The 25777-nt window shown below is 41.6% G+C and overlaps 1 protein-coding gene across 4 annotated transcripts in view; it reads right to left on the bottom strand.

The window, feature by feature from the left end:
• Positions 1–25777, bottom strand: part of DOCK11 (dedicator of cytokinesis 11) — a 194327-nt gene that overhangs the window by 129392 nt on the left and 39158 nt on the right. For all 4 annotated transcript variants that reach the window (XM_049704674.1, XM_049704675.1, XM_049704672.1 and 1 more), the window contains exons 2-11: positions 24108–24224; positions 23935–24024; positions 23045–23127; positions 21965–22034; positions 21021–21116; positions 9774–9908; positions 7310–7487; positions 6817–6896; positions 5243–5326; positions 574–714 (exon numbers count right to left, since the gene is read on the bottom strand). In XM_049704674.1, the coding sequence (XP_049560631.1) occupies positions 574–714; positions 5243–5326; positions 6817–6896; positions 7310–7487; positions 9774–9908; positions 21021–21116; positions 21965–22034; positions 23045–23127; positions 23935–24024; positions 24108–24224 (1074 nt within the window). The remainder of the gene's footprint in view (positions 1–573; positions 715–5242; positions 5327–6816; positions 6897–7309; positions 7488–9773; positions 9909–21020; positions 21117–21964; positions 22035–23044; positions 23128–23934; positions 24025–24107; positions 24225–25777) is intronic.

Here is a 25777-nt window from a genome sequence, read left to right as displayed (position 1 = left end):
AAGTAGAACCCTCAAAAAGATGAACATAAAATGCAGTCTCTTTGGCGATTTTACATTCATAGTTTCAAGTATTCCTAAGCAGCTCAAATGATGCGTGACAGCTAATAATTAGAATTTGCTGTGAAGAACAGAATGAATTTACCCTATGAGAATAGTGAGTGAGGTGGAGCTGACTGCACAGCATCTGTGTTCCTCCATGGCTTTGGTGTTCCTTACTCATGGCTGTGAGTCAATTTCACAGAAGTCATATTCTCTAGTAGAATTTACAAATTTGAGGGCTTTCCACGCTCTGCAGACAAGTCCCTCTTGAATGTAAAGAGCCTACCTACTCTACCTGCTATTTTGAATAGGTAAGACTTTCATGAATCCTCTCAAGATGAAAACACATTCCTATTCTGGCAAAATAAAGACATGTATGGAATTCTTCCATGTCAAATGTATCGTAACATGTAGCAATGGAATTTGCATGCAGTAAATTAGTTCTCAGAACAAAATTGAAAATCTTAAAAAAATAAGGAAGAAGTTTCCTTAATGCACTGGTTTAATGGAGGTAGAAGGAAAATTCATACATACGTTTGTGGGTGGTCCTTTTGCATTGTCTCCAACTTGACCCAAGATATTGAACGTTAAATCATGGCAATTTACCAGGAAACGTTTATTGCACTTTTCCTCAAATGGCTTTATATCAGGTTCAATTCCGGAAAAGTCCAACCTCTACAAAATATATAATATGAATCAATTCTCCCCCAAAATAGATATTATATGAATATAGATCTATGCGTAAAAATTGCAAAATCCAACAGTTCTCTGTCCATTCTTCATTTGAACTCTTATTTTTTTATTCAACAAGGCTTTGTAGAGCTCTTATAGTAAGGTTCAAACACAGATAGAGAGAAATCCCGACCTCACCCTCCACCCCACTCCTCTGACTTCATCTCCTATCCTCCCCCCGACCTCTGTTCAGCCCCACTGGCCTCCTTGGTTATTTCTCCAGCACACCAAGTATACTCCCACCTCAGGACCTTTGCACTTGGTGTTCTGTAAGGAACCCTCTTCCCCCAAGATAACTGCAAGGCTTATTTACCAGGGTGAGCCTCACCAGGGTGAGGCTTCATTTCATTCAAGTGTCTAATCAATTGGCATTTCCACAGAAAGACCTTCCTTAATTCCCTATATAAAACTACATACTGGGCTTCCCTGGTGGCGCAGTGGTTGAGAGTCCGTCTGCCGATGCAGGGGACACGGGTTCGTGCCCTGGTCCGGGAAGATCCCACATGCCGCAGAGCGGCTGGGCCCGTGAGCCATGGCCGCTGAGCCTGGGCGTCTGGAGCCTGTGCTCCACAACGGGAGAGGCCACAACAGTGAGAGACCCACGTACCGCAAAAGAACAAAAAACAAAACAAAAACTATATACTCTCTGAAAGTCTCTACTCCCTTTCTTTAATTTCGTTTTCTAACATTATTTTTGATATTTATTTGGTTGTTTATTGTTTGTCTTCCCCACAAAATATTATGTTCCAGGATGGTAGGAATTTTGTTTCTTTCATGAGCTGTGCAGGAGACAAATTTGACATGAATGGATATGGAAAGCAAGAATAACACAATGGCCTCTAACTTGGAAGATTCAGTAGACTGTGATGTTACAAACTTAGATGGGAAATAAAAATGAATAGCAGGTATGGGGGGGTGAACAGAGGTGATGAGTTCAGCTTGGGATGTGTTGAGTTTGAGGTGATGCAAGTAAGTGGTTGGAAAAATAGGAGAGGTGTGGGTTGGAGATCTGGATTTGGGCATCAGTGGTAACCAGGGTGAGGAGGACAAGGCCGGACCTCTGGGGACCACCTACATTGAAATGATGAGCAGAGGGAAAGGCATGTGCTCCTGAGCTCAGCTTCTAACAGAGCTGGGAGATGAACCCTGGCTGCCACAGAGATATATTTTTGAAAATTATTGTTATCTCAAAATAAAGTTTAAAAAAAGATACTGGGGGCTTCCCTGGTGGTGCAGTGGTTGAGAGTCCGCCTGCCGATGCAGGGGACACAGGTTCGTGCCCCGGTACGGGAAGATCCCACATGCCGCGGAGCGGCTGGGCCCATGAGCCACGGCCGCTGAGCCTGCGCGTCCGGAGTCTGTGCTCCGCAACGGCAGAGGCCACAACAGTGAGAGGCCCGCGTACCGCAAAAAAAAAATAAATAAATAAAATTTTTTAAAAAATAAAAAAGGATATTGGGAGTCAAAGAATTCCTCTCACAGAATCCTCCTCCTTAGCTCACACGGCTCAGGAGATCCTGAGTTCATCTGTTCATTCTAATGGTCTGAACAGACTCACATTCTGTGCACAAATGGGAGGAAAAGTATATACTGTGGGACAACTTACTATACTTTCGATAAGACCAGAGACAGGGTAGATGGGAAATGACTGGATGAATCCGAGCAGAATATACTGCCAGTATGGAAAACTCAAGCCAAGAAACATAAGAATTTTTCTCAATTGCCTGAGTATTTCAAGCCAAAACAGGTATTGTGACTGAAGAGTCTTGGATAATTATAGCTGTCCTGACCTTGCCTACATCACTGACAAAATTCTCCTTAAAAGGGCCTAAAATATAATACTCGTACCTGAAAGCACGATTTTCCCCCCAGAGTCTATTTATCTACAAATGTGTGGGACTAGACAGCTCCCTCTTGAACACTTATCTATCTGTGGAGCCAGCGGAGGCAAGTCATTGCCATGGAGATCAATTCTAATTTCCGCCCATTTATCTGCTCTCCTTTCTAGCTTACTCAGACGGTGGAATGTGAAGAGAAGCTGGACTAAACGCCCCCAGCCCCCAAATCCTTTCCCTTCTGAGGCCTAAGAGTGCAAATGTTGGGACATATGGCCATCCTCAGTAGTTCAAAGTTGGAGCCACCCCCTTCAGTCAGTGTTTCTTTTCTTTTGTGTTTTTTAAAATTTTTTGTCTGCCTCTTCTTTGGGGGATGCTTATTAGGCGTGTACATTTTTAATTTTTTTGGCCGTGCCACTTGGAATGTAGGATCTTAGTTCCCCAATGAGGGATCGAACCCGTGCCCCCTGCATTGGAAACACAGAGTCTTAACCACTGGACCGCCAGGGAATTCCCCAGTGCTTCTTTATTCTCTACGGTCAGTGGAAGAAAACACATCGCTAAACACTGAACTCTGGCCAAAAGTGACAGCCGATATTATAGGATGACACTGCCTACCTAGAAAAGTACTCGACACACACAACCTATATTTCTCTGTAGTGAAACTGCCTTCCATAACCAACACTGAAGTCAATTTTCTGTCAAACTTTCATTGCAACAGTGAATTTTTCTCTCACTGTGTAGCTCACTGATAAACAACTCAAACATAAAATCAGTTCAGTTCCATGACCACAAAAACACTACACCACAGATTTTTTAAAGACACTAGATTGAGTTTCAACCACAGTCAATTGGCTTCTTTGTATACAATCAAAGAGTCTGACATGTTCAATTAGAGCCCAATCATGATGATGAGGGGTGGGATCAAAGGCTCAGACATGCTTGGAATGAGTAAATTTCTGAATGAATATCTTAGAACTAACATTCCCAAGGCCTGCTATACCCCTTTTTGTTTTAATTCATACAACTTACACAAATAATATAGTAGTGCTATGGAGAAAAAGGGAGAGAACATTTAAAACAAATTTTCCCCAGATAATTTTATTTTCTCATGTGGTATTTTATTAAGGAAAAACTTTTGCATTATTTATAGACTATATACTTTTTCCATTTCAGACTAAAAACTTTTAGTTAGAAAACTGTATGAAGTGGGGGCTTCCCTGGCGGCGGAGTGGTTAAGAATCCGCCTGCCAGTGCAGGGGACACGGGTTCGAGCCCTGGTCCAGGAAGATCCCACATGCCGCGGAGCAACTAAGCCTGTGGCACACAACTACCGAGCCTGCGCTCTAGAGCCCGCAAGCCACAACTACTGAGACCACGTGCCACAACTACTGAAGCCCATGCGCCTAGAGCCCGTGCTCCGCAACAAGAGAAGCCACCGCAATGAGAAGCCCGTGCACCACAACAAAGAGTAGCCCCAGCTCACTGCAACCAGAGAAAGCCCTTGCGCAGCAACGAAGACCCAATGCAGCCAAAAATAAATAAATAAATTTATTAAAATAAATCAGAGGAGGCTCCTCTTTAAAAAAAAAAAAGAAAGAAAACTGTATGAAGCAAAAAGAAATGAAAACAAAATCAGTCTTCCCCAAATTATTTTATATTGTATTGACATATTTTCACTGAGGAAAAAACTGTAATGCTTATATAATGCGTACTTTTCTATTGAAAAAATCCCACAGATTTTAATTAGAAATCTCATGTAGAAAAATTGAAAAGAAAACCAAAATATTCGTCTTCCCTCAAATAATTTCATTTTCTTGTGAAATAGTTTCCATTAGGAAAAATATTTGTAACATTTATACACAGCAGAATTTTTCCATTTTAAAAAATCAGCAATTTAATTAGAAAACATGATGGAATTACCTAAATGGAAAAAGAATATGAAAAAGGATACATGTATATGTATAACTGAATCACTGTGCTATACACCTGAAACTAACACAACATTATTAATCAATTATATGCCAATATAAAATAAAAAATTTTTAAAGAGGTAAAATAAGAAAATATCATGGAATTAAATATTAACTACCTATATATCTTAGTACAAAAAGTGCCTCACTCTCATGAAAGAGATTAAAATACACATGTGCACATAAACCTGTACTTCCCTGCACCGCTTTCCAGTTTAAGTGAGATACATGAAAATTATCCCAGTTCTACAGGCCTACATCAAAAGTGGAAAATAAACACGTCTCATATGGCTTGGTGTTCCTTACACTGCAGATATTCACTGCTACCGGATCACAATTGTATTTAATGGGTTAAAAGCACTGAAACCATTGTTAAGGACTCTTTAATTTATCCATTTTGAGGAGTGAGATGAAGTGAAAAGAATATAAAGAACTGAGAGAAAAAAAAAAATATATATATATATGTTGTCCCAAACTATTTGTATATACGCTAGCCCTCTTAGTGAAGTTAGCTGTTAAGCTACTTGTTCGAAGTAAGCAAGACAAGTATAAAGCAATAGATATGCCCAGTAGTGCAAAAATCAGTGATTTCAACATTTCAGACACTGTTTATCTGAATAAGCAACTATTCTAGGATTATTTAAAGAAATGTATCATTAATACCTGAACTTCCGAGTCAAAAGAAAAGAGGTTCTGTCTTCCATCTCCTCTACTGAGTTTGTTCAGCTGTTCAGTTTCTCTTCCATACTAAAATTAAAACAAACATATATATATACACACACACACACAAACACGAAACATTACTTCATTTCCGTCAAAACAGTATTAAATGCCATTTAATTATCTAGTTTATGTGAAACTAGCAATCTGCCACAGCTTCAAAAAATATACTATTCTTGGGCTTCCCTGGTGGCGCAGTGGTTGAGAGTCCGCCTGCCGAGGCAGGGGACGTGGGTTCGTGCCCCGGCCCGGGAAGATCCCACATGCCGCGGAGCGACTGGGCCCGTGAGCCATGGCCGCTGAGCCTGCGCGTCCGGAGCCTGTGCTCCGCAACGGGAGAGGCCACAACAGTGAGAGGCCTGCGTACCGCAAAAAAAATATATATATATATATATATTCTCCATTTCCAATCACTTAAGGTGGATAAAGAATGCTTGCTGGGCAGAGAATCACAGTCACCATGACCCATAAATAAGCTATAGATCAGCTTCTTATACTTTCTATATGCCTTTTATAATACCAAGAATACTGTTCAACCCATAGTACAAAAAAGAAATACAAGAGACTTTGGATGTAAAAGAGAATAAACGAGAGAAAACACTATCTTTTATATATCCATGGTGCTAGCCATGGAATATTATACACAATTCTGATTCCATCACTTTAGGAAAAACATAATGGGCTCTACGGTCTGGAATGACAAAGACTCAGAGGGGATACATTAAAAGCTACAGGGGATCATGAGTGTGTTCCTAAATTTTGGAAGACAGCTTTGAAGCTTAAGAGAACGCTAAATTTCAAATAGAAAAAAGTAACATCTAAACCTGTGTAACTTAATAGTTCAGGAAGAGGAATAAAGTAAAAATATAAATAGGTTTGGTAAGGATTTAAATGAAGAAATGGGTCATAACCTCCTAATCTATTATAGTAGAGAGTCCACAGAGTAATATATGTAACCTACTAAGATAGGTATGATAATCACCTCTACACTTTCAAAACTGGCTCACTTCAAACACCAAAGAGCAGAGTAACTAACACAAACGCTGTCTGTTAACCAAAATCTTTATCTGATGAAATTATTCATATACATATACATAGGCAGCCACATATAGAAAGACTATGATTTTCATACCAAATTAACATATACAAATCATTAGATTGAATATCATGTTCAATCTTCATCAAGAGCCCCTTGAATGAAGCATAGTTAGTGTATGAATGGCATACAGTAACTGAACTGAATAAGAAGTAGCAGATAAAATCAATAAAGTCACTAAAGTCTAGAAGTACTTCTTGGCATCTAGGAAAAACAAATAACATTTTCCAAACTGTTAGTTGGCACTTACAGGTCCAGCTTTAGGAGTGTAACTTTTCTTTTACCATCTCTACCTGTTTCACTCATTTGTTGTGGTTTTTAACTTAGAAATGACATTGCCACACGGAATCCAGCATTCAAACTTTAATAGCTAATCCTGCATTGTCTCAGTTGAAGGCAAGTTGCCATCAGAAAGATGTACCTTCATCAGTTCCGGATGCATGCTCCGTTCCAAGCTGGCCATGATGTTCTCGGCTTTTCCTTGGCTGCTAGTTTCATCATCTGCGAATTCATTAAAAGCAGATGTTCTAAACCATGCAGACCATTACTAATCACCTAAGCGGAATATCCTAACTATCTCCCTCTCCCACCCCAACCTCTCCTACTAGATTTATTGCAAAGAATTTTGATTATGAAAGCACAGGGAAAACTCTAATGGGCTTTTGAAAATCTGCCATGAATTCCCTATCTGTTTCAGTCTGGTTATATTTCATATGTCAGAGCCCATGTAGCATATCAACTCTTAAAAAAAAGAAAGAAAGAAAAGAAAACCCTATCAACCTCCATAGTCACTTTTAATGAAGAAGTAGGTCACCTTCAAGATTAAGAGTTCTATATTCACTCTACACAAAGGACATTCCATGGATTAAAGACAAGGGCTTTACCTCAATAATGAATCATTTAAAAATTCTGACCTTGTGCGGCCTCTACCGTCTCCTTTTTCTCTTGCACTAAACTGTCGGTATTGATCTGAATAATCTTTTTCAAAGTTATCAACCATTCCTCCATTTCCTGCTCAGTTTCAGCAGCCAGATAATGGCTATACTTATCTAACATCTTGAGTTCGAAAGCATGACGGCGCATTTTGGGGCACTGGAGGGGGGAAAAAAAAAGACGTGTTCAGTTAGTTTAGTTGCCCTTTTAATATTAGATTTCATTAGTTTATTTACTTTTACCTCAGCTCAGCACATATGTACGTCAATACCTCCATGAAAGAACTGCTTCTTTCAACAAGGAATAGAAATTCCAAGACGACGAATGACCATGTCAAGCATCTTATTTATCCCCCTCAGTACTGAGCACAGCAGTATATGCACAAAGTTGGCATAAAATACTACACGTTGAGTGAGTATTATCATTTAAGGCCTTCTGACATCCTCCACGTTTGGATAATCAAACTACCACCATAAAAATAAGCAAATGTTTTACTATTTCCACCCTGCTTTAAGTTTTCCTGGCATATTCACAGATTTTCAAAATCAGCCCTTAAAAACAAGCTTAAATGTGACCTGAAATAAACCTGGTACTTGCTTTATATCACACCATAAAATGCAATATCACTATCTGATTCACTCTGCCATGCAGAATATGAAATGCATCACAGTAGCATAAAAGAAGACTGTAGTTGGTTCATATTAGATTGTGGCTCTCCATAAAAATGATGGAAATGGCCCAGGCTGAATGCTAGCATACAAGGAAAATAGAAGCCTCTTCCTTTCCTCAAACATGATGACACCTCTTTTATATTACCACCTTCTCTGTCATGACAAAAGAAATGACACACTCTCCCCCGCTCCCAAATACCTCAGCATTAATTTCAAGAAAGGCTCATGAATCAGTAATTTTCCAGTGCCTGGTCATCATTCAAGAAGGAACCAAGGAAAGTTCCTCCTCATCTTCAAAGCATAGTAAAGAATGAAATGAAACTGCTGTAGCAAGTCATAAAGATTTATATATTTGAAAATATTCGGGAGAAGGGAATCGTAAATAGAGGAGCACCAGAAAAGGAGGTCAGTCCGGACTAGAGCTAATTGAGAAAATCTGGGAATTGTATGTGCCTTCTTTCAGTAGATAAGAAAGCTGTCACATTTATATATATATAAAAGAAGGCAACTTCTATTCACATAGATCTTTATATCTCTTATATTTTATGTTTTAAAGTGTGTCTTCACTTGCTCCTCATGACAATCTCATTTGATAAAGCGAGTAGATATTATTAATCCCACTTTACAGTTCTGAAAACTAAGATTCAGGTAGGCTGAGGGTGTTGAAGCAACATCTCCTGCCTTCCACTCAATGCAGTGCTCCTTCTTGTCGACCAGGCCACCCCGGCTCTGTAGTAATGGCTCCTATCACACGGTCAATCAACTTCCTATTTAATCATCTCTCTGCCCTCTGCTTCCCACCCCATCCACGCTAACCCTAATGTCCCTGCCTCCTCAAGTAACTCAAATCAGCAAACATTTGGTAAGCCCCTACTGTATGTGCAACTCTGCTAATCACTATAAGGGACCCAGACATGAATATGACATGGTCGCTGTCACCCAAAAAGGAACGCACAGAGCTAAGTACAGTGGTAGCTCAGGGGAGGTGGAGCTCAATTCCATGAGGGTGAAGAAGAACACAAAAAATGTTTCATGCCACAAGTCCCATTTGAGCCAAGTCTTAACAGATAAGATTCAAACAGGAACAGAAGGGGAAGTATATGCCAAGCAGAGAAGCAAATGTAAGAAAGGCACACAGGCGTGAAACTCAGTGGAGTGCTTAGCCTGGCGTGACTAGAGCACAGAATGTGTATGGGGATGCAGGGGGATGGGGTTAGTAAGGTCAAATCGCTGCGGGCCTGCAATGCCCTGGTAAGAGATTTCGAGCTCACTCTGCAAGACAATAAATCAACAGCCAAAAGGGTTTTTGTTTTTGTTTTTTTAACATCTTTACTGGAGTATAATTGCTTTACAATGGTGTGTTAGTTTCTGCTTTATAACAAAGTGAATCAGTTATACATATACATATGTTTCCATATCTCTTCCCTCTTGCGTCTCCCTCCCACCCACCCTACCTATCCCAGTGAAGGACCCCATCTACGTCTTAGGAAGCCGGATGACACATCAGAAGGCAGGAAGGTGAGACTCTAGGCAAGACAAGATAAAAGGGGGAACCAGAGGAAGACAGTGAGAATGGAAAGAAGGTAAGAGATTCAAGAGGCACCCTGGAGAAGACTCCAAAGGACTGGGTAAACACTTGAATAGTGGCACAGAGGGAGAGTGGGAACTCTGAAGAGGATTCTGAATTGCTAGTATGAATGTTTTGGTGGATGCAGATGTCATTAACCAAGGCAGAAAAATACTGAGGTTCTTAAAAGTTGATCGATAACCCTACCTGGACAACATCAATGCAGGCGTCCAAGTAGATGCAACCTTTAGATTCTTTTGAATTTTTCTCATCTTTATAGGAATTGAGAATATACGAACCATCGGGAAGCTGAGTTAAGTAAAAATACCGTCTCTTGAACACCTATGGGAGAAAAAACAGCAGTGACACATTTGTTATGTATACATTGCATTTGAACAAGAAACCTTGAAGGGCTTGCCACACACATTATATCTGGACAATCTTCAGACAACTTGGGGAAGTCATTAGGAATTACCATTATCTTGATTTTGTTTTAAGATGGAGAGCTTGAAGTCAAGTGGTTTACTCTCAGTCAAGTATCTGGAGAAGTTTTAACACTTTAAAGTTCATAAAGCAGTTTTGTATCTGAATCACTACATTTCGCTACAGCATACTTCTGTTTAATTGCAAACCATGACTGGATTCTTATAATTTCGTTCACCTCATCACAAATCTAAGGGTGTACACACACACACACACACACACACACCCTCTATCATATAGTTACTTATCACCTGCACATCTTATTGCACTCACCTATGCTGCTCCAGTGTCCCCACTGCCGAGAGTCCAGCTTATAACACACTCACAGGGAAATACTGAGAGCAGTGAGATGCCACCAGTTGCTGTTCAGCACCCTGTATGCTGAGATTTGAGTCAAAAGGCCCAATGTGATTGGGCCACGCGTTTGAAATTAGGGATTCACAACAGTTAAGGAGTAGCCTGTTGCTACAACTCACAGCGAAGCCCACAGCAATGGGGAAAAGGAGGAAAAGACAGCCTGATTCATTTATTCTGCCCCTCTACTCTCCCTTAAAAGACTCTTGGACCTGATGAAGGAAGTGGAAAAAGGGTTAGGGTTAGGATTCAGAGCTCTCTGATGAATCTATGCTTCTTTCAGTAAGCCACAGACTGCAAGCCGTGTTCAGCATTTGTTATAGTAAAATTCCCCTGGTTAAGAGATCTAAAATCATTTCAGGACGGGAATGGGAAGACAGACTAGGAAACAGCCTCTTGGTGATCATATTGAAGAAACGCATTCCTATGCATCTTGTCTTACTCACAGAAGTCAGCTTTAAGACCTAAGCTGGCCATTTTCAATCACCCATCTGATAATCCAGTACGATCTCTGACTATTTTAAGAACTTTAATTATGGAAAGAGTATTATTTGGCAAGATTATTCTTGAAAACTACTTAACTCCTGGCAAAGTATCTAAGATATCAACAATTCATTTCTCCATGGCATGAGAGTAAGCAAAATATAGAAATAGGTTAAGGGGCATTTCTTTTAAGGAAAACCAGTAAAAAGAAATCATACGCTTGTAGTTAGTTTTGACTTGTTCAAATATCACTGATCTTAGAATGAATGACAAAAATATACCAGTGTGAGGAACACCCTAACAGGTTAGACTGGTAAATGCTTACTGCTTCTGTTTCAGGGAGGGGCCCTGTGGGCTATATGGCATCAACAGAAAGAAGTCCAAGTAGAAAATACCACTTTGTTTTTCAATGCCAATCAGGTAATCATTACTGCATCAGTATACAAAGGCACAGAAAGTGTGTGTGTGTGTGTGTGTGTGTGTGTGATCTCATTTTACCCACATTTAAGTTTACTGCAACTATAATGAAGAAATCTAGATTCATATATAAGGAAAATGTTAATCATAACGGTGATCATATATATATGTGTATATATATATATATTTATGTTTGCTTATTTTCATGACAGTGGTTCATAGCTGTTATTAAATTGATGGAACCAGAAGACTAAAATGACATAATGAGCTGATTTCAAATGAACAAAACACCACTTTTTAGAAGTTATCACAATACTTATGTATGACAAAAATTAAAATACATTTTCCAGGCAAAAGTTAACATAAAAAAAATTACAACCAGATTAGAATCTGAACCATGATCAAATCTAAAACTCAAAGTACATAGATTCAGTGGTACAGTCCGTAGACTCCATTGGCACAGTCCTTAGCCAGCAACAGAGGAAGGGAAAACACAGAGCAAAACATCTGTGGCACAGAGTCAAATTATAGCCTGCAACATTTTTTTTATGTACAGCTCCCTCACCAAGCAAAGATGTTTTGTGGCAGCCGCCACTGCCAATATTAGCAAAGCACGATCATCACAATAGAGATGGAAAGGGATCTGAAATTACAGTAAATCACTTCCTGTAACACTGCAATTATGTCTAAATGTGACACTGAGGTAAGGCAGCTCGTGAATCTGGGGAGAGAGCAGATGCCTGAAAGTCATACGATCTTGATTCTCACCCAGCATTCCTGCTCCCCAGCAGCGAAACCGTCCTCAAGACTCGGCTTCTCTCCTTCCTCACTTGTAAAATGATGGGATCAGATCAAATGATCTGTAAGATCCTCTTTTTTTTTCATGATCTACAAATAATTTTATTGAAAATGAACAAATAACACAGCAGCCTTCCCAGCTGGGGGCCACACTCCCCAAGCGATTTCCTACAGGCTTAAAGCACTCAGTTTTCACAGTAAGGACATTTTTTAAAAAATCATTTCTAGAGACAGCAGACTCTGCCCCAACGACAGATCTGTAAGATCTCGAAGACGTCTTCTCATTCTAATATTCTATGATATATGTTGGGTTTCCACTTCCGGGAAGCTTTTAAGGTACTTTTCAGAGAAGAAAGGGGTATCCTAAATCTCATATGGAACCAAAAAGGGAAGTCAGAAACAGGGCTTTTTTTTAATGTTGCTATTTAGGGTACCGGTCTACGTTGTTTTTTTCCATTTCGAAAAGAAGACAACTGTTAAAATGATGACTATATAGAACAGTGGTAATTACCCTATATCACACCTTTCATCTGAAGGCCTCAAGTCCTTTGTAACCAAGAGCTAATTCTTTTAATGTCACTTGATGATAAGCATTATTATCCACATTTTACCTAACAGCAAACTGAGGGACCAAGACCTCACTCAAGTTCACACATACAAGTCGATGGCAGAACTGGAATCAGAATCACAGGACAATGACAAAGAGAATCTTGCCCAAACCTTCCAATGGCTTCCCATCAAGGTTAGAATAAGACCCCAAATCCTTCCCCCATAGCCTGGGATGATGTGCTGGCTCTGGCCTTGGATTATCTCTTGGATTTTATTTCTAATTATGCTGCTCCAGCTGTACTGGCTCACCTGCTGTTCCTCAAACAAAAAACCTTCTTCAGGCCTTTGCACGTCATGTCCCCTTGGCCTGGAAGCCTCTTGCCCCACATATCCACAGCTTCTTTCAGGCCTTCACTTGAATTTTACCTCCTCCGAGAGGCCTTCTATGACTACCTGCCCTCATGGCGGCACCTTATTTTAGCTTTTTCATAGAACGATCACTATTCAAATATATCTTATTCATCTATCTATTTATTTGCTGTCTGCCTCTTTTAAACTGTTAAGGTCCAAGTCTCATCCACTGCTGTAGCCCCAGTACCTGTAACAGCGCCTGGAAAGCAATAAAATTTTGCAAATGAACGAGGAATGAATGAATAATTCATTCTCCAGTACAGATTCTCCAGCGGTTTCATCGAATAGAAGGGTGTTTCTCTGTAACGCCCATATTTTTTCCTCCTCCGCACCTTTATTATTTTTCCTAGATGGTGAACACAGCTGAAAATTCCCCACCGTACTCAGTGAGAGGCATGGTTCCTAATGAGTGGCCCACTCAGACCACCCAGAAGAATAAAATAGAGAGTTAGCCAAAGGAGATAATTCTCTGGGAACAGGTCCTGCCAAGTCTCCTGAAGGCCCTGAGCTGTCTGGATGACAACCTTTTGAACACTTACCATATGACCCTTTCTGGAGCAGGAACAAAGGCCTTTTGTCACTCGGTTGAATCAAAGATGGAAGGCCAGAAAGTTCGAGCACCTAGCATCCTCAAAATGAGGACAGCCTTTTATCATTTTATATAACAAATCTCAAAGGTGTTTACCTACGTGTGTTCCCTAGAGGGTAATTATTTACTGCTAAATTCTATGAACCAGGAGCCCTGAGAAAGGATGGTCTGAAGGCTTTGGCCAAGTAGGTGGGCCAGGAGCAATGTAGAAATGGGGCAGGGGAAACTTACTTGACTCATGTCTCTGATGGAACAGGAAAAAAGAGGCAGCGAGGAAAAGGAGAAAGCCGGAGACACACTGGGTCTCAGAGCTGTTCGAAGCGAAGATGAAAGAAACAGTGGGGAAGAAAACCCCACGACTTATCAGACAATTGAACTGCAGTTAATTATACCAGAATGTCAGCAACGTCATCCTGCCGAATACCCCTACCAGTAGGTTGGCAACCTGATATATCACTCATCGCTCTCCACTGTATCATATTACAGTCCTACCAAGTTTTAATATATTATATAGGTCTACTGTCTGGGAGACTGGTTAAAACTCAAATAGCTTTTCTTTGATAATTCTACCATATCTAGGCACTGGAGATGTTTTAACTATTTAGTTTGAAGCAAAGTCTAAAAGGAGGGGTCTACAATCCACCCTTCTCATTAGAGACTAATTATCTTTCTTAGAGCATGGCATGGCCCTGCTCAAATTTTCAATGACCCTCAGTTACCCACGTGGTAAGGCTCCCGTGCCTGATCTGGTATTCAAGGTGCTCTCACGGTCCTACTAATAATACAAAATAATAACAATCTGTGACATGTGGGGAGTGCCTACTACATTACAGTTTCTGGCTAAGTGCTTTTCTCATATTACATCAGTGAATCCTCATAATGGCCTCGTGTGGTAATTACTGTTATCATCTCCATGTTACAGAGGAGAAACTGAGGCACAGGGTAATACCAAAGGACCAAATCGACTCCATCTCCCAAGACTACCCAACTTCACCTAACACACTTGTCCTGTACACACTGCCTGCCACACTCACCTTCTTTCTGATTCCCTTCCTTGGAGGCCCCACCTCCTTCAAGAAGCCTTCTCTGACCCCAGATCACAGATCTGGACTCATATAGCACTGGGTCTCTGTACCACCTTGAAACAATACATTATTATTGTGTGTCTCATCTCCCCAAACAGGTTTAAACTCTACGTGTTACACCTCTCTCTCTCTCTGCCCTCCACAGTGCCAACACCTTGTACTAATAAGGTATTCAAGATATACTTGGTGATGATGAACTCATTGATTCCTAATACTGTCTGACACATAAGAAGCCCCTAATAAATGGTTTTAAACAGTCACCAACGAATGAGGGAAAGGTAAACAAAAAAAAAAACAAATTAGGGCTTCCCTGGTGGCGCAGTGGTTGAGAGTCCGCCTGCCGATGCAGGGGACACGGGTTCGTGCCCCGGTCCGGGAAGATCCCACATGCCGCGGAGCGGCTGGGACCATGAGCCATGGCCGCTGAGCCTGCGCGTCCGGAGCCTGTGCTCCGCAGCGGGAGAGGCCACCACAGTGAGAGGCCCGCGTACCGCAAAAAAAAAAAAAAAAAAAAAAAAACAAATTAGTGAGAAATCCCTTATCCGGTAAAATGAGTGTAATCCGTTTGTTAGCTGTGAGAGACTGACTAGCAGACTTGAGTGTACAGTGTATTAATATATCAAAAATAAAAGATTTCCTCTTCTCTTTGTTCCAGTAAACATAGTGACCTTGGCCTCCCAGCAATTATTTTAACATCAGCTGTGTTTTCTTAGGTAAAATCCTCTTTTGATTTGTTGTTCTCCCACTGCAGAAGGCCAAAAACCCTCCCGTAACAGTCAAAGAATAAGTGAGAACTTTTAGACTCTGGATATATAACAAATGGCTCTGTTTTGTGCAAAGAAGAAAAAAGAAAGAAAGAGAGAGAAAGAAAGAGAAAAGAAGGAAAGAAAGAAAGGAAGGAGGGAAGGGAAGGGAGGGAGGGAGGGAGGGAGGGAGGGAAGGAGGGCACCAGAAGTGAGTCACACATCAAGCAGTTGAACTTGCAACCCTGATAACATACCCAGACACTTCAATGTTTACTTGCTACGAACGGGGAGGAGGGAGCTTGAGAAATGTGACCAAATTGAGCCAAGAAGATGCATAAAGGTGGGTGTCCCAATGGGTTGGCCAAGAATCTATAGCAGATTTTTTTAAAATGAAAAACCACCGTCAAGATCAGATTCTTCCTTATTCCATACATCATTATACCCCTTAGGAAAAACAGTTCTAAATACCATGCATGGGAAGGTCACGTCCAATATCAGAGCTATCTAGTCCACACTAAATTCCTTCACGGATATGGAGAGAAGCTGAGAAAAGCAGATGTCTCTAGCAGCTACTTGGGAAAGAGAGCATGGAGGTTTCTGTTAGGACTGCAGTTTCTGCCTGAGAGATCGTTTATTCTCTATGCTATCTAAAACTTCTCTCCAAAACTTTCCCAGGAGCTGAAGAGAGGCAGTGGGGCGTGTTCTCATTATCTAGAAGGTACAAATTGGGGAAATTAATCACCTATGACAAGGCCTGTCTTGTTTCAACATGAACACCGGGAACAAAGCAATTATGAGCTGAGCAAGGTGGTCACCGTGCCCAGACAACCAACAGAGCTTCTGCGAGAGCTGCGTGTGGCCAACAGCCGCCTCCGTGAAAGGACATGCTCGGGCACTGAGAACTGTGACTTGGAGAGTGACACACATCATTAGCAGCTCTCCTGTAGCCTGGGTTCCTCACGGCTAGTTCTCAGCCAATAATGGGGAAGCTCAGCAAGCACTTCTGGGAAAATAATGACAACTGCAGAAAATAGTGCAGACTATATCTAAACTGACCTAGCTGGTGGAAAGGTGTATACTGGGGAAAATACAAAGGTTTATTCCATAAATACGGGGTCTTCCAATCTTCCAATATGAAGAACTCAGCTTAGTTTCTTCACCAGCCCCTTCTCCCTAGAGCCCGTCACCATCGACTTGAATGTTCTTGCAAAACTGTCTGGCAGCTAGTTAGGGAGGCTGAACTTTCTAAAGCGGCCCATATACAAATTACTTTGGCTACATTATTCACGTCGCATCACAGGTCATGCGGTTGCTTTCTCAAAAGAACTTATAAAGTAGGAGTCTTCTGATTTCCTTTTATCTCCTGGACGTTGTGGAGTCTTTTCTAACCCTCTTTCCTCCGTTTTTTTTCTTTCTAACCTCTCATGATTCTCTCTCTTTCTTCCGGGCTATTAGATTGCCTTATTTCTGAGAGTCAAAAGGGCCAGGAAAAGGACTCGGACTTGTTGATAAGAAAACAGTGTAAAGTGGTCATGCATGATTTCAAACTTTCCAAAGGACTGATTCTACATAGTCTTTAATATCCAGAAATTTTTAAGTGAATAAAGATCTGTAAGCTTACACCTCACTCTAAAAGACACCAAGCTGCCCTGCTTTAATCCTGTCATCCCCAGAAGGATCTGCAGGCCGGTGTCTAACCACAGCGCATCCAAGAAGTGCAGATAAAATAGGAGGGAAGACGCACGGCTCCTGTAGGCTGTTACTTGCCAATGAGTCATGATTAATACCCAGATCCTTCTGCTGTAGCTTCCCGGTTAGTCTGCTGTGTAGTTGCAGGGGCTGTCAACACTTGAATTTCCTAATAGAAACGGTTCTTTGCTCTCAACTCTGCGAGCTCTAGCCCTGTGGTGCTCATCGCTGAAGCCAGCAAAGCTTGTCATCAGTGTGGGCTGGAGTTCCTTGCAGGCAGGGGACTCTGGATACACCAAAGGTAAAACTGCCACACGATCAGGAAAGTGACTCAGCCAACAGCATACGTGAATCACCTTCCCATTTGCTCAGGAGAGGCATTAATACGCTTCACTTCAAAGATGTACACGTCAGAAACAGATAGGCAGAATTTTTCCTTTCAGAATGTCTCCTGAACTTTGCAGCCCTTTACTGCAGTTCTTCTGTCTATGCCTGAGCCAATCCAGGCCTGAAGCAGGAAGAATGTGTACGATCCCCCATCCTGCACAGGGCACCCAGGGATACAAGCCTGAGGCCTCCAGTGCACCTCAGCTCATGGGCCTGGATTTCTGCTTTGGCCCTCGCTCCAACCTCCAGCCTGACAACGACGAAACTGCCACCCATGCCCAATCCTCTCCCTGCCCTGCTCCATACTCACACGCCCTCTGTTTACATAGGGAGAGAGGGCACAGTAAACACTGCAAGTGTCCGCGAATTTCAACGATGCTAAACTAAATAAGAGTTCAAACACAGTTCTTATAGGAAAAAAAATATCTTGGCAAAATCCCTGACGCCTTTAACTGAATCTGGCTGGACCTTCTGGAGGTGAAACCAGAAGAACACGGGGTGTATTTCCAGCTCCCAGAAATCCAAAATGGAGAGCCACAATCCAGAATAAAGAATAGCTGGGATAAATGAGCTCCATAACCAGAGACAATTCCCAAAGCTCATTAACGGCCTTTATATCTCAAATTATTCCTCACACATTTTTTTTTAAAGAACTGTGTAGCACAGACGACCGAATTGGCTTACCCTTCTTCTCCTTCCTCTGCCTACCGTTTGGTAGAGGTTTTAAAAGAAATAAGTGTTTTTATGTTATGTGAATTATATGTCACATAAAAAAAAGAAGAAGAAAGAAGTGGCCAAAATATGAACAGCTGGGGATAGAAAAGAGGAAAAGCAAAGAGCCTAGCTCAGCAGCAGCAGAGCAACAATTAGCTGGAAACAAGCAGCAGCTGTCCCCTTCAGCCGGGCCACGTGGTCACCAGGTTGCCTCGGACACCCCCCACTCCCCCCCCCCACCCCAGCCCTGCTTCATGAATTTATGGTTCCTGCCTGGCCTTTGTAAGCAGTGGAGTTTGCAATCTCAGGGGTAGACAATACAAAAGCTAAACAATCAATCTTTGACCAACTGATTGAATTGCTTTTCTATTTCTGTTGTAACAAATTACCACAAACTTAGAGGCTGAAAACAACATAAATGTATTAGCTTACAGCTCCGGAGGTTAGAAGTCTGACATGGATCTCACTGGGCTAAAATCAAGGTTAGAGCAGAGCTGTGCTCCTTCCCGGAGGCTCTAGGGGAGAATCCACTTCCTTGCCTTTTCCAGCTTCCATTTCTTGGCCTTTTCTCCAGCTTCAAAGCCAGTAACACAGCATCTCTCTCTGACCCTGCTTCTGCCCTCACATCTCCTTCCCCAACTCTCCTCTGCTGCTTCCGTCTTCCAGTTTAAAAGGACCATGATGGGCTTCCCTGGTGGCGCAGTGGTTGAGAGTCCGCCTGCCGATGCAGGGGACACGGGTTCGTGCCCCGGTCCGGGAAGATCCCACATGCCGCGGAGCGGCTGGGCCCGTGAGCCATGGCCGCTGAGCCTGCGCGTCCGGAGCCTGTGCTCCGCAGCGGGAGAGGCCGCAACAGTGAGAGACCCGCGTACCGCAAAAAAAAAAAAAAAAAAAAAAAAGGACCATGATGATTACATTGGATAATCCAGGCTAACCTCCCTACCAGCTGATTAGTGATTTTAACTCCCCTTTGCCATGTAAGGGAACATTTACAGATTCCAGGGATTAGGAATGGACACCTTTGCATGGGGGTCTTTATTCTGCCTACTATATTAACCAATCTGTAGTTCACAAATTATGAAAGAAAATTTAAAGCATGCACTTTTTACAGACAACTGTATTTTGATTTACAATATATGGACTCCTAAAAAAGTTATATGTAAAGCAAATTATAATTTAAAGTCATTAGAATAACTCGCTATTGAAAGGAATCCTGTGAATTGTTTTGTAAAGATATTAACTTCCTAATGTCTTGTTTTAGAAATCCAGATTTCCATACATTATATTTACTTAATGCTGAACTAAAACTTAAGTACGGGTAAAGCATTTTAATATTTTGAGAAGGTGAGGGGAAGGGAGTGCAGTCAAAAACCACAGAAGCATTTTCTAACAAACTGCCCAGAATTTTCACCTTCACACATGCACTTCGGAACCCGGTAACTCTGATAGGTAATACGATAAACACTTGAGTCTCGCTCACTCAGCTAGGAAGCACCAACAGTGTGCTGATTAAGATCAGAGGCTCAGGCATCAGCCTTCCTCGGTTCAAATCCCACCTCTGAAAACTCGAAGCTATACGACCTTGGGTTAATCACTGAATTTCTTTGTGCCTCACTTTCCACATTTGTCAACCAAGAATAATAATAATACCTGTGTCTTACGGCTGCCATGAGGATTAAAAGAGATACAGAATATGAAACATTCAGCACGGTGCCTGGCACATATTAAGTCATCAGTAAGTGGATTTTCTTATCCTCACCACGTGCCAAGGCCCAGGCTTAGGTGCAAGAGACACACAGGAAGCATCCTACCGCTTGGATTCATTATTTTCAGGGCTTGAAAATGAAAGTGAGAACAGGACATGACCACTAAATGGAAAGCAGCAGGCAAAATATTAAATTAAGATAAAATTTGAGTCTCCCTTTGGTAGACAACCATGGTTTCTGCTTGCAGGCTGTGTGAAAGATAGAATGACCTTTAATACTTAATGGAAGTGTGAATCATCCTCGGCAAACCACATGATGTTCTATTGAGTATCTGGAAGGACAGTTATATTTGGTACCAGAGAATAATTCGGTTTTCCGCTCAGAATCTTCAAGTAGCTTGTTAGTTTTACCTTCGGATTTTAATGGTTCTCCACAGCCTCCCGAACAAAAGCCAACCTCATGTCCGAGGCACTCAAGGCCACGCACAAACCCCGTACACAAACTCACTGTTCTGGCCAGACTACAGAAGTCCCTAGTTCTGACAGCACTAAGGTCCCGCTTGGTATAGTAGTTAATTTGGTATGTTTCTTATCTAGTCTGGAGGCTTTTGGAGGCCAGGGATCCCATCTTAGCGAGCCATATGTTCCCCACAGTGAACAGCGTATAATAAGCACCTAATTAATATCTGCTAAAGAAACAGAGTACCCTATTTGTCTACTCATTTACATTCATTTTCACACAGGAACCTTTGATGCCTTTTTTGTTTCAAAGCTATTTTCTTCATTCAACTGACAGCTTCCTTTTTAAACATCCTGATTCAGAAGGTAATAATTACATTTCTTTAAAAAGGTGTACTTCTAAACTCATCCTGAGGGTCAGAGTTCTTAAATTCCATACATTTGTGAGAATCCTCTCACTAAAGATTTTTTTTTTTTTGGCTAGGGCTCCTTGTAAGAAAGTTTGAAAAAGAAATATTGTTTCCAGACAGGCTAGTCACGGCAATATCCTTAAAATGATGAAATAATATAATAACTACTTCTTACCTTCATGGTAACCGTGATGGTGCTATTTACATTGGCTTTATGCAACCAGCCTTGTTTTATCACACCGCCCTTCTGAGAACATAAAGATGAGGAATCCTGAAATAGAGCGAAAACCATCAGTAAAAACAGCAGCTGGCTTGGCATCTAATCAAACAGTCGGGGGGCACGAACTAGGCCCTGCCTCACTTTCCAAAGCATAAAGTTCCCCCTACCCCCACCCCCCCACCGTGAAGATGCCTGATGAAACTTGAAATTGTTAACTACAGGATGAAAGGCTCTGTGCCATGCACACAGTAGGCACTCGGTATTTACTGGATCGTATGGACTGTCTTCTGGGAAAGTTTTCTGCATTACATAAACAGTCAAACTGCACCTCAAAATGTCACAGATATCCGGGCCATCTGTCCCAAGAGGGATCTATCAGGCAGGACAGGCCAGATGAATCACCATGCCACATGCCCAGTGCGGGAAAAGCAACTCTACAAGCGCGTCCCACAGGTGGGAAAACATGTTTTATACACACATCACAGCCCATTTCACTTGAGTTTTCCTAAGCTCCATTTGGAAATGCAACATTTAAAAAAAAATTTTTTTTTTTTTTTGCGGTACGCGGGCCTCTCACTGCTGTGGCCCCTCCCGTTGCGGAGCACAGGCTCCGGACGCGCAGGCTCAGTGGCCATGGCTCACGGGCCCAGCCGCTCCGCGGCATGTGGGATCTTCCCGGACGGGGGCATGAACCCGCGTCCCCTGCATCGGCAGGCGGACTCTCAACCACTGCGCCACCAGGGAAGCCCCCTAAAAAAAAAAATTTTTTTAAAGACACTCGTCAGCTTGAAAGCTGGCCCCAGATCATTCAAAAACAATTCTTTCCCTCATCTTTTCTCAGGGAAATCTCTCAGCAGAAGTGATCTTGAAGAAACCAGCGCAGTTGCCCCCATCTTTACCTCATCCTTCTCACAGTCCTCATCAATCTCAAATACATGATTGGGAATCTTTTCTGGTCGCAGAGATTTGCTGAAAATACAAGAGAGTTGTCTTAGACACTAAGCAGAACAGACAAAAAAAAAAAGGCAAGATGAGTAGACTTCTCTCTTTCACAACCAAGGAAACGCCAAGACATAAGAAGGAGAAATTGTTTTCTCCTTTCCGAAGTCAGATTCTCCCCTCTGACTAAACTTGCATTACCTTTTGTAAAAGGACTCCCACATGTGCAGCCAGCAGCGAAGACGTAACTAAGCCCAAATGGCAGAAATTGCAAGGAATGTGTGCCAGAGCTGTCACTGGTGGTGGGACCTTATCCTTCCCAGGCCTAAAAGCAACATCAGGTCATTCTGGCTCTTCCGTCTGTTTGCTGTATGACCCTGGACTGATCATCTTAGGACTCAGCTTTACAGGACATCTTTAAGACTCAGTTTTCTCGTCTGGGAAAGTGCCTTGAAAACTACAAAAGGCTACACCAAGTCTTATTTCTCCAAAACATCTCCCGTATGATATCCTGTGAGGTTAATAGTATTATGGATGAGAAAGGGGAGAAAAGCGAGGGCTCAAGTGACTGAGTGACTAGCCCAAGGTCATCCAGCTAGGAAGTGGTAGAAATAAGATTTGAACCCTGACAGTCTGGATCTTGGGCCGGGGCGCTCACGGCTGCCCTTCAACGCAACTCAAAGAGATGTACTTTTGTCGAGAGATGTCTGGGGCCATCAAACTGAGCCAAATGTCTTCTAGCTTCTTCACTGACAGCACTAGAAAATGCTCACTACATTATCCAGAATCAAAGAAAGATGATCTTATGGTCAATATAGATGTACCAAAGCCAAAAAGTGAACTCGTCCATCTTGGAAAAAATTTCAATGAGCAAAGTTAAAATATATCCAATTACCCAAAATACATTTACCAAACATGCTGGGTGTTTGAGGTTTTGCTTTATTATATGTTATAATTGAGAAGCTTCACAAATGGTTTGAAAAAAGGTAAAATGTCTAATAACTGTCCTCTTGAAAGTTTCCCTTAAATTCTAAACTTACCATGGCAACATTCGAAAGTCCCCAGAGAAGTCTTCATACTTGTAGTTTACCACATGCCAATCTGTGCTATAAGTTTTAATACACTGAAAGAAAATAAGAATCTTTAATTTGAAATGTAGGAAAAGTACATGTATATCTGCTTTTTTTACGTCTGGTAATAGGCTGACAGACTTTTAAAAATCATTTGGGGAATGCTGGTACTGGGCTCTTCCTTTGGGGATTAACCGTGTCTTCCTAAACCAGCTGGTGGCAATAAATACCAATTCACATGTTCTCTTGGACACTCTGACTCCAAGTCCAAAGAGTATTCAAATAAAAAAAAAAAGACTAAGAGGACTTCCCTGGTGGTCCAGTGGTTAAGACTTCGCGCTCCCAATGCAGGGGGCCTGGGTTCGATCCCTGGTCAGGGAACTAGATCCCACATGCCGCAACTAAGAGCGCGCATGCTGCAACCACAGATCCCGCATGCCGCAAGAAAGATCCTGCATGCCAGCAACTAAGACCCGGCGCAGCCACATAAATAAATCAATAAGTAAAAGTAAACAACGTCCTTTGCCTTCTAAAAAAAAAAAGACTACGAATACAAGCTACTTGTGAAAGTATTTAAATTGTATCCTCTATATCACATCATATAGACTTGTTATGTAGGTCAGTTAAGTTCTAGTAATTTTATTTTCCATTTACACTAAAGAAAGAGTATTTTATTTTTTAATTTTTAAATTAATTTTTACTGGAGTAGGGTTGCTTTACAATGTTGTGTTAGCCGCCACTGCACAACAAAATGAATCAGCCATACACATACAGATATCCCCAGGAAAGAGTATTTTAAATACAGTATATTTAAAATGAATGAATGATGAATTTTCTTCTGTGGCCTTTGAGCCTCTTACCTCTTTGACAAACAAACTCTGGGCCCTCTTCTCACCATCTTCTGGTACAGTGGACTGCACCGTTCTGCGTTGACGACTTATCACCGAGATCTAGAAGACAAAGAACATCCTCGCTCTACGAACGGCCTTGAAAAATGCAGTTTTGTTCTTTAAAGAAGTGCTTGTGAACTCACAGATATATCTTCCATTGGAAACATAAGCAGATCTCGGAGGGGGTCGCTGTAAATCTGGGTTTTTCTTTGGGTGATAACATTCTCATAGTCCAAGGGCTCAACAACTTTGGTCTTTTCCTTAATGAGAGACGAAAAGAAAGTTAATACTGTCAAACTCACGAGAGAGTAGTTCCTCCTCATCATGTGTCAAAGATACATTATTTCACCAAAGAAGGGATTATTGATACTCAGCAATTAAAGGAGACACTTTTATGAGGGAAATATTCTCCATAATTAGACCCACACACCAAATGCATACGTACAAACACAGATCTCTCTGCTAAACACAAGAGTTCAGGAGAGACAGCCCTGTACTCTGCTTATCTGTGTGCCACCCAACAATTTATTGAATTTAAGGCAAAACAAAAAGTGGCATATATGGAAGCCTGTCAGTTGATATTTACTGAGTATGCACTATTCACTGGGTAACTAAAGGGGAGAAAAGTAGCAACATTCCTGTGCCTACTTGGTACCAGGCACGCTGTCCAAAGGACATCTCAAGTTTCCAAAGAGCTGGGGCAGGCATGGGTACTGGAGGTGCTTGATCCAATGGGCAGGGCATGAAAGGATGAGGTTCCAGGTGGCAAAGTCAGGGGATCCCTATGGGACTTCCAGGTGACCCGGCCATTGATAGTAGGGCCACAGCCCGAGGCCAAGGTTACAAGGAGCAGGGTTAGTGACCCTGAGAAATCCAGGATGTGACTGATTTAATAAGAGTGATAACAGCATCTACTGAGCCTTTTCTAGATACCAGGCACCGTGCCAAGTGCTTTCTCTACATTTTTTCACATAAGACTCATAATAACCCTATGAAATAGATTAAATCTTTGTTCCCATTTTACGGATGAAGAAATCCTGGACTCAGAACAGGTTACGTAACTTGCCCACCTTCAGAGCTGGAATTCAAACCTGATTCTGTGACTCCAAAGCTCTGTTCTTTCCACCTCATATAGCCTTTCCTCCCCTGAGAAATACAGCAAGATACTAAAGTTCAAGGTACTGAACTTGGAATAGGATCCCATCACCTACCTTCCTATCATCTATTCCTTCACTGAATTTACCCTGATCTGATACACTGTCTATTTTACGGCTCTGCCTGTTTAAGGGCAGGGATTTCCCTTCATCTGTTCACCACTATAACCCTAGCACCTAGAACAGTACCTGGCACTCAGTAGACAACCAGTCATTAGTGTTGAATGAACTTGGAGATATTCAGATTCTACCAGAGCCATGTCTCAACACACTACTGTAAACCCAGGCGGGTCTATATTATTGATTTCTAGTAATAACGTTTTACTTAAATTATTTTTCTTAATAATTTTATAATGAAAACTGTATAAAGAAAACTTGAATTTAAGATATATTAAAACTTAACAGCAAAATGGAATAGGGGTTATATTTGTATTTGTGTACATAGTATTTGAGGCAGTCTCCAGTATACTGTATCCAAACCATCCTTTGAGAACCGTTTTTATACATGGTCACAGCTATATCGCAGTTCCATATCTGAAGGGCGTCACAGAGTTTCCTCTGTAAGATTAGTTAGTGAGAGTAAACCACTCTAACGAATGAGAATCAGTGTTCAACAAGTCTAAAAGATCCTAACAAAAACAGTATAGAGGTGCCTCAAG

The sequence above is a fragment of the Orcinus orca genome, chromosome X, assembly GCF_937001465.1.
Source record: "Orcinus orca chromosome X, mOrcOrc1.1, whole genome shotgun sequence".
NCBI classification, from domain to species: Eukaryota; Metazoa; Chordata; class Mammalia; order Artiodactyla; family Delphinidae; genus Orcinus; species Orcinus orca.
This window is presented reverse-complemented; position numbering and strand designations above follow the sequence as displayed.